Source organism: Pelophylax lessonae, assembly GCF_965119305.1.
Source record: "Pelophylax lessonae genome assembly, chromosome: 4".
NCBI lineage: Eukaryota > Metazoa > Chordata > Amphibia > Anura > Ranidae > Pelophylax > Pelophylax lessonae.
In genome coordinates, this window is record NC_138771.1 from 155786184 (window position 1) to 155798522 (window position 12339).

General features: G+C 40.0%; 1 protein-coding gene across 1 annotated transcript in view; it reads right to left on the reverse strand.

The window, feature by feature from the left end:
* LOC309552398 (uncharacterized protein) overlaps positions 1 to 12339 on the reverse strand; it is a 198812-nt gene that overhangs the window by 92753 nt on the left and 93720 nt on the right. Inside the window, exons 12-14 of the mRNA XM_082253341.1 lie at positions 11967 to 12066; positions 7972 to 8090; positions 123 to 160 (exon numbers count right to left, since the gene is read on the reverse strand). Of these exons, the coding sequence (XP_082109467.1) occupies positions 123 to 160; positions 7972 to 8090; positions 11967 to 12066 (257 nt within the window). The remainder of the gene's footprint in view (positions 1 to 122; positions 161 to 7971; positions 8091 to 11966; positions 12067 to 12339) is intronic.

A 12339-nucleotide genomic window follows, 5' to 3' on the forward strand; every position in this document is an offset into this window, starting at 1 on the left:
TTAGAAATCACTTTGGCGTAAATACAAAGTGTGGGTCCAATGAAGGGAGCCTTTATTTTTATACACACACAAGTGCAATAAAATGTTTTATGCAAAATAAGATACACATACACACTTCTTACCTTACATCACTGTATAATAAGGTGTCATTTTGTCCTGTCTGTAAATTAAGATATAGTGTTAAACATATGTATTAAAATGATCAAACAAAGAATAGGGATATTTACTAAAACTGGCGCAGCTCTGCATAGTAAAGCCGGCAATAAACAGGGCGACTTTTGCTTGATTCCCCCATCAGCACAGACCGTGACAGGGGAATCCCTCCTGCCAAGCTATTTGTCTTCTCCTGACGGGGATGGCTTCCCTAGCCCCTCCTTGCTGGGAGAAAACCGTGATTAGTGCTAGCGGCTAGAACAGCAACTTGCAATAATCGCATGTAAAAATCCAACATGCTGATTGTACCAAAGTTGATCGATCAACGTGGGTACATTCAGCCAGCCCATACATGGTTTGAATCTCAGCTGGTTCCTGCTGAACTGGCAGAGATTCTGTCTATGGCCAGAATAACCAACCAGCTTCTAACTTCACCATGTTTAAGTGGTGACAATAAAACCAAGAAACTATTTTTTTTTTCTGCCATTTTGTTATGTTGGACATTCAATTATCTATACTGTATTATCATTTGAGATTAAATCGGATTGGATTATGTATACTGAGCAACACAAAAACAGTCTATTTGAAAGTGGAAAAACACAAACTCGTTTTTCACAGGCTTTCAAATAAACAGATTAAAAATTTCAATGCCTTCTTGGTGTACCACCTACAGCTCCAACGGCTTACATTGCCTTTTTGACATCCTAATTCAATCAGCATCTTAACCTTACAATAAAAAGGTTTCTGGAAGGCCATGACATTTGCTAGAGAGATGCAATTGAGGCCAATAGAAGTGCAGGAGCAGCACAGTTGAGATGGGATGGACCTTACATGGGAGAATTATAACCTGGGAGTTACACAATACCGCACTTAAAAGAAAAAAGCCCTAAATAAAATCTAATTTGCAGTGCGCCAACTAGCAACAGGGAGACTTAGAAAACACAAAGAAATTAGGGGGGGGGACCAAAATAATTTCAGAGCCAAAATGCTAATTTAAATTTGTTTTGCAAATTACTTTTTTGTTTGTGCTTTTAAGTCTTAAAATTTCTATTTGTAACACAAAATTAGGTATATAGTACATTTAAATTTTTGACAAGCGCTTCCCAGAGAACCATGGATTAGCTAAAGAAGTTTTACAGCAGACACTGCTTGCTTTGTCTAATTAAAATTTGAGAGAAGCTATCTTAGTATTTTCTAAGTCACCATAAAGGTGAAAAAAAAAAAATGGAAAGAAAAATGTGAATTTGACTTAAAATTCTATATACATTACAGGACATGAAGCCATAGACCATTGTTATATGCCAATGCCAGCAGGCGAATAGACACTGGCTAAGGCTTTAACCACTTTGCCACTGAGTACCGTAGAACTACTGCGGCAAAGTGGCTCGTTATCGTCTGACGACGTAGTACTACGTCGTCAGACACTCCCTCTTGTGGGCGGCGCTCGCGCGCCGCCGGAGGCTCGCTCCCGCTGTATTCAGTCACAGCGGGAGTCGGGCCAGGGGAGGAGCAGGCGATCGCCGCCGCTCTTCCCCGATCGTCTGGGATCGAGTCTGGAGATCCGCCCGCTGTGACAGGCAGGGTCAGATTGCAGGGTTCAGCATAGCCGAACCCTGGATCTGTCCTGGTGTCACACACGTCAGTAAGCACCAGGCATACATTAACCCCTCCCTCTCCAATAAAATTAACCCCTTCCCTGCCAGTGTCATGCACTGTTACTGTAAAAATCTTTATAGCACTGATTACTGCAGTAATGTCACTGGTAACCCCAAAAGTGTCAAAAATGTCAGTCAAGGGTCCGATCTGTCCGCCGCAATCCCGCAAAAAAAAAAAAAAAAAAAAAAAAAAAATCGCAGATCGCCGCCATTACGCGTTAAAAAAAACACCAAAAATGACAGAAATCTTTCCCTTTGTTAATAAACGCAATAACTTTTGCGCAAACCAATCAAAATACGCTTATTGTGAATTTTTTTTACCAAACATAGGTAGCAGAAAACAAATTGGCCAAAAATTAAAAAAAATTTTGATTTTTACATTTTTTTGGGGGGAATTTCATATAAAAAAAAAAATGTGAAAAATAGTTGTTTTTTCAAAATTTACGCTCTTTTTTTGTTTATAGCGCAAAAAGTAAAAAAAAACGCACAGGTGATCAAATACCACCAAAAGAAAGCTCTGTTTGGGGGAAAAAAAAGGACGTAAATTTCGTTTGGGTATGGCGTCGCAATTGTCAGTTAAAGTCGCACAGCGCCGAATCGCAAAAAGTGGCCCAGACGTAAGACAGCAAAATGCTCTAGTGGTAAAGTGGTTAAAGGGAATGACCTCTGAATATTCTCATAACACCCCCTATTCCATGGGAATTTTTTTTAGCAAGCGATAAAAAAATAAATAAAAGATGGTAGGGCCAGTTTGGTAAACCCCAACTGCTCTAGTAGCACATAGCAATGGAGAGAAATCTCACTGGCATGTTTCAGGTAGGACATAGGGAAGGGAGGACATCCTAATTAAGCTGAAAGGACAATTTGGGGAGGAAAAAAGGTCTGGGTATCAGGAACACCTTGTCCTGTTCTACAAGAAAAAGGCTCCTTACAGGAAAAGTCAACAAAAAGGCCACCTTACTTGAAAGATTCTCCAAATGGATATCCTAGATTGGTTCAAAGGGTGGTTTTTGAAGAACTGAAAAAGCAATATCTTCAGATTCCAGAGACAGGCATAGGGGATTACCACGAAAAAAAAAAAAAATAGAATATTCCAAGGAGTTGAGGTACCAGCTCTTGAACCAGCCAAAGAAGGGCTTCCAGGTACAATATTCGATTCTTTGATAGAATATCGTACTTTGAGAAAGGTGGGAATGACATCAGCAATGCCCCTATCCTTTAGTACATGGGTTTCAGCAGTCATGCTGGAAAACCCAGTTACTGAGAAGCAGGGTGGAACAGAGGGCATCCGCCATAATGGCCAGGGGATCTTTGGACCTGGTCACCAACTTGTGCAAGCTCAATGTTAATAGGGACTATATACTCCTGGAGGAACTAGGTTCCCTAGAACAGTCAAATTGTTGACTCTTACCCAGCCCACCAGGCTTGTGTCCATTACCTTCCAGGGAGAGGGAAGGAACGATTTCCCAGATTCTAGAGTGGAGTTAGAATGCCACCATGCCTGGGAAATGTTTGCCTGGCTGGACAGCAGTAGTGGGCAATCAAAAGGAAAGGCTCAGAGCATTGAGCTGCAAAAGGACTTAAGTGGAACCGAGCAAAAGGAAGCCATCTTGAAGGTGGCACAGAACCCTCATTTAGAAGCTAGCCGAGGGATGCCTGGTTGAAATCAGAGAACCAATCTTTGCTGGAAAAGGGGACATTTTTGATTGGTCACTGTCCAACATCAGCCGCAAATACCCCAGGCAAAGTGAAGGCTAGAAAGCAGAATTTCTAAAAATTAATCAGCCATCCAAAATCTTGATGGAACTGGATTATTGTTGGAATGTTGGCAGATCTTGGCTGAGGAATCTTTTCGCAGACGGTTGTCCAGGTACCTCATGACATGGATGTCCCGAGATCAGTGCAAGTGCTTTTGTGAACAACTTTTGGTGCAGAGGAGAGCCCAAATGGCAGGATAACAAATTGGAAATGTTGGTCACTCATAGCAAAGCATAAAAAGGAGTTGGTGTTTAGGAAAGATGGAATGTAAGGGTAATGCCCACTGATGCCAGAAATTCCCCTGATCTGAGAGAAGAGATGACAGATCTTAAGATTTAATGCATAATTTGATACACATCAGTTTAGAGATTTTATGTCCAAAGTGGGACAAATGTCTCCATTCGGTTTTGGGACTGAACAGGTTTGAGCAAGACCCTTTGAAACTATCTTCTACTGAAATGGAATTACTACTTGTGCCTGAAGTTGACTCAGGGTAATCCACAAATCTGCTCATCTGATGTGAAGCTGGCAGGTTGGAAAGTAAAAAACAGGGGGTTAGGGATAAAAAAAAATTAAACCAAGATATACCGGTAACCATCTAGAAATCTTCCAGGACAGCAGCCTGAGTGATAACTGTCTGTTCCTCAACAGCCAACCCAATGAGAAACCATGAAAAACCATTCCCACCCCCTTGCTGCTCAGTTCAGATAAATAAAAAACTACCTCTACCAGTACATGAGTGAAAAAAATTTCTCCAAAAACACCATCAACAAAACCAGGGTAGTAAGCAGGTTTGTGGTCCAGGAAAATGAATAGAAACACTGTTATTGGTAAGTCTAACTGGGATTTTCCTCAATCATCTTCCAGGGCAGTAGTCAGAGAAAAAAAAAGTAATAAAAGCCTACCACAGAGTTGAACCACTGTTGGTAAAATTTTTCTGCCAAACGTCAAGTCATGCTTTAAGAGCATCTCCACTCTAGACGAAGACATCTTGCTTGGACCATGTGGCTGTTCTGCAGATCGGTTTAACCAATACGCTCGTTCTTTCTGCCCAGGATGCAGCTAAGGACCTGTTGTAATGGGCAATTAAAGAAGATGGACCCGAGAACATTCAGCCTTGTAAACTAGAGCAATAGGTCTCGCAAACTTCGCATACTCCAACGCTCTCCTTAAAATCCAAATGCTCACCCTCAGGCAAACAGAGGAGAAGCTTCTGGCCTTGTTAAAACTCCCAAACTGTCCCTCCTAGAGCACTGTAGGCAAAAGGCATGGGCAAAAATACCTCACCACACCCTCCCGGACGTGACCTTTGACATCAGAAAAAAGGTCCAAAGCACACATACCTTTCACCGCCTGCCACGGGAAGTGACCTCACAGGCATCGATTTTGCCTCTCAGAAAAGGAATTTAACTGTCCCGGCCAGGGTCTTAAATACACCCCCGCTCCCTGTGCACAACAACACAGCCCCAGCCCTCATTGGATGCTCCAGATGAAAGATGAAGGCTTGGAGCTCAAATCCAGGATGCCAGCAGTGCACCCTGCCACTCGAGGGAACTACCAGCCACAAGGTGAAGATGACAGGGCAGAGGCATCACAGGAGCCGACCCCCCACAAAATGCTGCAGGTTCCCTGAGGACCAAACCTCACCTGTCACAGTAAGCATACCCCGGAAGGGGGGGTTATGGGGTTTATGGAACTGGATGCCATTGGAATGGTCAGTGGCCCTGGACATGTATAGTACCCTGTGGCGAACAACACTCACTGTACCATGTGCTATGGTGAGAACTGAACACCTAATCCAGTGCTGAAGCAAACATATGACAGCCTCACTGCTGCAGGGCAAGGGTATAGTTCCCAAGTTGTACATAGAGGGTAACTAATCCTGGAACTGCTAGTGAACCCTGAGGCAATAAGCAGTAGGATCTTGACAGAAGTGTAAATTGAAGTGAAAAAAAAATAAAAAGTGTAAAAAAAAAAAAAAAAAAAACTTCTCCATAGGAGGTTCATCACACTGGCAAAAAATAGTTGGGGTTATACGAGTGTGTGCTGGGGTGTTACCAGCAAAGTTTTTGCCAGTTTCTAGTGTCCTGTACATAGCGGCACGTAACCCACCCATGGCCTGACTTCGTGACCTGTACAGATAAATCTGTACAAAGACTATTGCAAACCAGGTCATGAGAGAAAAAAATAATAAAAATATATACACACACACACATATATATATATATATATATATATATATATATATATATATATATATATATATATATATATATATATATACACACATACATACATACATACATACATACACACACACACACACATACATATGTATATCACTTTGCACTTTTACTACAATTCTTCAGTTCATTCTGGGAGTTTGTTTGATGCGCTACATGCGTTTCTGTATATTGGAATATTCATTGTTTTATATCCCAAGAATATTGCTGAACTGAAACAGTTCTGTAAAGAGGAATGGTCAAGAATTTCTCCTGACCGTTGTGCACATCTGATCTGCAACTACAGGAAACATTTGGTTGAAGTTATTGCTGCCAAAGGAGGTTCAACCAGTTATTAAATCCAAGGGTTCACATACTTTTTCCAACTGCACTGTGAATGTTTACATGGTGTGTTCAATGAAAACATGGCAACATTTCATTCTTGTGTGTTATTAGTTTAAGCAGACTGTGATTGTCTATTGTTGTGACTTAGATGATCAGATCACATTTTATGACCAATTTGTGCAGAAATCCATATCATTCCAAAGGGTTCGCATACTTTTTCTTGCAGCTGTATAAAGAATGACGCACAGCATGAGTTCCAATCTCTGAAGACGTTATTTTGATGACGAAACGCATGCCGGAAGGGATTGTGTTCTCGCTCCCCAGCCGTATTAACCGATATGGGAGCAGGGAAGCTTTACACATTATCAATCTTTTTCCTGCTGATTGCCTGTACAATTATTTTTATTGTTTAGCCCAGGATTGGGCAATAAAAGTATTAACGGAATTCACGATGAGGAGTTTGGTCTCCTTTACTACTGCCTAAGGTACCCGTTTATGGACTAAGGAAGCAGGAAGATTGCTGCTCAGAGGACATCCCATATCTGGCCACGGTGACTACCTAAGCTTTATTTGATCTTGTTGCTATAAGGCAAGAGAGATCAACAACCTTTGGTGAGTAGGTACTTCACCCATTTCACTGACACTTTCTTTGGTGTCCATCTGTCAACTACCCTATACCCACAAGAGGAATGTTGGAAGATTTTTGATTTTCACTTCATATCACACGGAGCACTTATTTAATTCACATGGACTATAATTGAGCACCAATTCCATAAATTGCATTAAAGGTTTTTTATATATTTATATCACATTATTACTCAACCCATTATGGTTTTAGGATTATGTTATTTTGCATATGCTCTCTCTACATTCATGAAGTCACTAAGTGAATGCACGTCTATATAATTTTATGAATTTATGCAATGTATTATTTTTGTCACAATTCTACACATGTGATATAGCAAGCGCTATGGGAAGTGTGTTCTAGTCACACTTATAGTTTTTTGCACTGAATGGCAAATGTCATGTCTGGAGGAAACTAGGCACCCCTCATCACCTGGCCAACACCATCCATACAGTGATGCATGGTGGTGGCAGCACCATGCTGAGGGGATGTTTTTCAGCGGAAGGATGGAGGGAAAGATGAATGCAGCAATGTACAGAGACATCCTTGATAAAAACCTGCTCCAGAGTGGTCTGGACCTCCTCAGACCGGGGGAAAGGCTCATCTTCCAACAGGACAACAACTCTAAGCACAAAGTCAAGATAACAAAAGGAGTGGCTACGGGACAACTCTGAATGTCAATGAGTGGCCCAGACTTGAACTCTTAAAACATCTCTTGAAAAAAAAAAAAAAAAAAAAAAAAAAAAGGAAAAATGTGTGCGTGTCGACACTCCCCACCCAACCTGATGGAGCTTGAGAGGTCTTGCAAAGAATGAGAGAAACTGCCCAAAAATCATACTCAAAAGGGCATGAGGCTGTAATTGGTGCCAAAAGTGCTTGAGCAAAGGCTCTGAATACTTCTGTACATAGGATTTTTTTTTTGTTTTTTTTATTTTTAAATAAATTTGGAAATATTTCAAACAAGCCTATTTCACGTTGTCATTCTGGGGTATTGTTTGTAGAATTTTTAGGAAAATAAATGCAATTTTATTTTAGAATATATGTAATCTGTTTTGGAAGAAGGCTGTAACCTAAAATGTGGAAAAAGTGAAGCGCTGTACTTTTCGGATGCACTGTGTGTATAATATATATATATATATATATATATATATATATATATATATATATATAATATAATATAATATGAGAGATTTTTTTTTTATTATATACTTACCAACTCAGTGTGGCAGTTCTGACAGATATACTTGTTTGTGGCATTTTGTCCAAAGTTTATACAGTCTCCACAGATCATCTTTCCATATACTTTGGAGAACAGTGTAGGAGCAAATACACCTGAAGATCAGCAAAAAAATGTTTTTTTAAAAATACTATACATACGTCACCATACCATCCAAGTCACAGAATGACTAAAATATTAACTTGAAAGTGTGACAGAATATTAAACTGATCTTTCCCAGTACACAAGATCATGAGGCAGTGCTATTTCCAGTAAAGAATGACCCTCATACTGAGCATTTTAGAACCTCACTGTTTGTGCAATCTGATTGCATAGTGTAAAAAAGGAGATCGTTTTAACTGTAGGAGTAGAAGTTGCAGACAATAATTAAAAAAAAAAAAAAAAAAAAAAAAGAAGGACAAACCTATAACAAGTAAAATCAATTTCTATCAAATCGGGTAACACTTCCACTACATAGTTGATCTCGTAGATTAAAAGGCGATAAAAATACAATTGAATAGCGTATGGCCAGCTTAGCAGAATATCCAAAAAACAAACAGTAATGGAGGGGATCGGCAGGAGAAACCCCAATGGATGCAGTATCTGACACTAGAAAGTGCTGGATAGCAATGGAGCACAGAGCTCTGCAAGAGAACAAAGTTTCAATACCCTGCCTGCATGGTCTTTTGCAGCTCACCTTACTGTGGCCATACTTCTGCTTTAAAAATAAAATATAAACATGCACATTTGTAGAGGACAGCCGCATGCATTACAAATAAGCTTTGCAAATGCTTCATTTTAATACCCGGCATGTGACCATCCTCTCTCCTATTGCAGAGCGTTCTGAGCAAAGTTCTGCAGACACTACAGGCTCCACAACTTTACATGAATTTTATGTGGTGTCTTGTAAAGAACACATAGCAGTATCCACCCTCTCCTACCAAAAGGTGGCTCTTAGTTTTAAAAACCAAACAAAACGCACAACCTCGCCATATCTTTCAGGATTTTGAGGAGAGGGAGAGATCTATATCAAAAACAAAATGGATCCTACTTTTACGTACTTGGACTGTATAGCGAGGCACAGATAAGTTTTTTTGTTACATTGCTTAACCACTTTATGACCGGAAGGATTTGCCCCCTTAATGATCAGGCCCTATTTTGCGATTCGGGACTGCGTGACTTTTAACGGACAATTGCGCAATCGTGCGATGCTGTACCCAAATAAAATCCTCCCCCCCCCCACAAATAGAGCTTTCTTTTGGTGGTATTGAATCACCTGTGTGATTTTTATTTTTTGCGCTATAAACAAAAGAAGCAACAATTTCTTTAAAAAAAACATTGGTCACATTCTGCTATACGATATTCTCAAATTTTAAAAAACGAACATTTAACATTTTAGGCCAATTTGTTTTCTGCTACATTTTTTTTTTTTTTTTTTTACAAAAAAAAAAAAAAAAAAAAAAAAAAAAAAAAAAAAAAAATCGCAATAAAGCATATTTTGATTGGTTTGCTCAAAAGCCATCGCGTCAACTACGGGAAAGATTTAGGTCATTTTTATTGTTTTTTTTTTACTAGTAATGGTGGCAATCTGCGATTTTTTTGTGGGATTGCGGCGGACAGATCGGACCCCTAACTGACATTTGACACTTTTGGGAGTACCAGTGACATTACTACAGTAATCAGTGCTGAAAATATGCACCGTTACTGTAATAATGACACTGGCAGGGAAGGGGTAACCGTATAGATGATCAAGGGGTTAAATGTGACCCTAGGGGAGTGATTCTAACTGTGAGGTGGCGTGGCTTCTGAGATGACCAGAGAGACATGTGATCCTATATAGAAGGATCACATGAGCTCTGATCATTTCAGGGAGAAGGAAGGTCGGCTGTGTTTACAACAGTCGACCGTCCTCTCAGCGGGGAGCGATCGCCGGTGTCAGGTGGCAATCTGAGCCGTCTGAACCGTGCATGATGTTCCCCACTGTCGAGTGGGGGTGGAGCGAACACACACACACAACCGTTCAAAAGTTTGGGGGTCACTTAGAAATGTCCTTATTTTTGAAAGAAATGTCCTTATTTTTGAAAGAAAAGCACTGTTTTTTTTTTCAATGAAGATAACATTAAATTAAATCAGAAATACAGTTTAGACATTAATGAGGTAAATGACTATTCCAGCTGGAAACAGCTGATTTTGAAAGGAATATCTACATAAGAGTACAGAGGCCCATTTCCAGCAACCATCACTCTTGTGTTCTAATGGTACACTGTTCGCTAATTGTGTTAAAAGGCTAATTGAGGATTACAAAACTGTTTTGCTGATTAGAGAAGCTATAAAACTGGCCTTCCTTTGAGCTAGTTGAGTATCTGGAGCACCAGCATTTGTGGGTTCGATTATACTCTCAAAATGGCCAGAAAAACTGAACTTTCTTCTAGAACTCAACAGTCTATTCTAGCTCTCAGAAATGAAGACTATTCCATGCGAGAATTGCCAAAACACTGAAGATTTCCTACAACAGTGTGCACTTCTCCCTTCAGAGAACAGCGCCAACGGGCTCTAACCAGAAGAGAAAGAAGTGGGAGGCCACACTGCACAACTAAGCAAGAGGACAAGTACATTAGTCTCTAGTTTGAGAAATAGACACCCCACAGGTCCTCAACTGGCAGCTTCATTAAATGGTACCCACAAAAAGCCAGACTCAACGTCCACAGTGAAGAGGTGACTCCGGAATGCTGACCTTCTAGGCAGAGTGGCAAAGAAGAAGCCATATCTGAGACTGGCCAATAAAAAGGAAAAGAAGATTAAGATGGGCAAAAGAACAGACATTGGACAGAGGAAGATTGGAAAAAAAAAAAAAGGTTATGAACAGACGAATCTAAGTTTGAGGTGTTTGGATCACACGGAAGAACATTTGTGAGATGCAGAACAAGTGAACAGATGTTGGAGGAGTGCCTGACGCCATCTGTCAAGCATGGTAGAGGTAATGTGATGATCTGGGGCTGTTTTGGTGCTGGTAAAGTGGGAGATTTGTACAAGGTGAAAGGGATTTTGAATAAGGAAGGCCATCACTTCATTTTGCAACGCCATGCCATACCCAGTGGACACCGCTTGATTGGAGCCAATTTCCTCCTACAACAGGACAATGACCCAAAGCACACCTCCAAACAATGAAAGAACTATTTAGGGAAGAAGCATTCAGCTGGTATTCTGTCTAATGGAGTGGCCAGCGCAGTCACTAGATCTCACCCCTATTGAGCTGTTGTGGGAGCAGCTTGACCGTATGGTACGTAAGAAGTGCCCATCAAGCCAATCCAACTTGTGGGAGGTGCTTCAGGAAGCGTGGGGTGAAATTTCTTCATATTATCTCAACAAATTGACAGCTAGAATGCCAAACGTCTGCAAGGCTGTAATTGCTGCAAATGGAGAATTCTTTGATAAAAAAAAGTTTGAGGGACAAAGTTATTATTTCAAATAATTATTATTTCTAACCTCGTCAATGTCTTGACTATATTTTCTATTCATTTTGAAAATCATTTGATGAATAAAAAGTGTGGGTTTTCATGATGAAAGAAAAAAAAAAAAAAAAAAAAAAAAAACACACATGAAATGGTCTAGGTGACCCAAAACTTTTAAACGGTAACATATACATACACACACACACACACACACACACACACACACACACTTGACATATTGCACCAATGGAGGATACACCACTACTATTACCTTAATTTTCCTAGTTACAACGCAGCTCTATTCATCCATACTTTAAAAACCTACAATAATTTGTCAAAAGAATAAAACTATTTGTAAAACAGCACCTTACATAAAACATAATACAACATTACTGGGTCAGATGTTTGCAAATTACAAGAATAGACTATGGATGGACTATTTGTTCAGGAAGCAGCACCTTTATATTGTTTTACTACAAACTGCAGGAAAAAAAAAAATTCTAGCTGAAGAGATACTAAACAATTGGAAACTGTTCTCACCTCCTACTGAAATGAACAGCAATGCAGAGCCTACTCCAGCTGACCTACTATTAAACCTCTGTTCCTGGTGCTTTATTCCACCAATGATCATACACAAGCCCTGCAAAAATAAAAAAACAAGAATGAATGGACCAAAGAACAAACAGGGGAAAACCACACACCCTAGAGCAGCAATTTTGGGAACATTTTCCATACTATTTTCCCTTGTAACTAAAATTACACTTGTTAGGAAATTCTGATCAAATTGACCGTAAAATACAGAGATTGATGCAAATGGTAAACATGGTATGGTATCCACACACAAAAAAAAATTTACCCCCAGACAAATGCATATGCATAAGGTATCACCACAAATGTCAGGGCGAAAGCAATA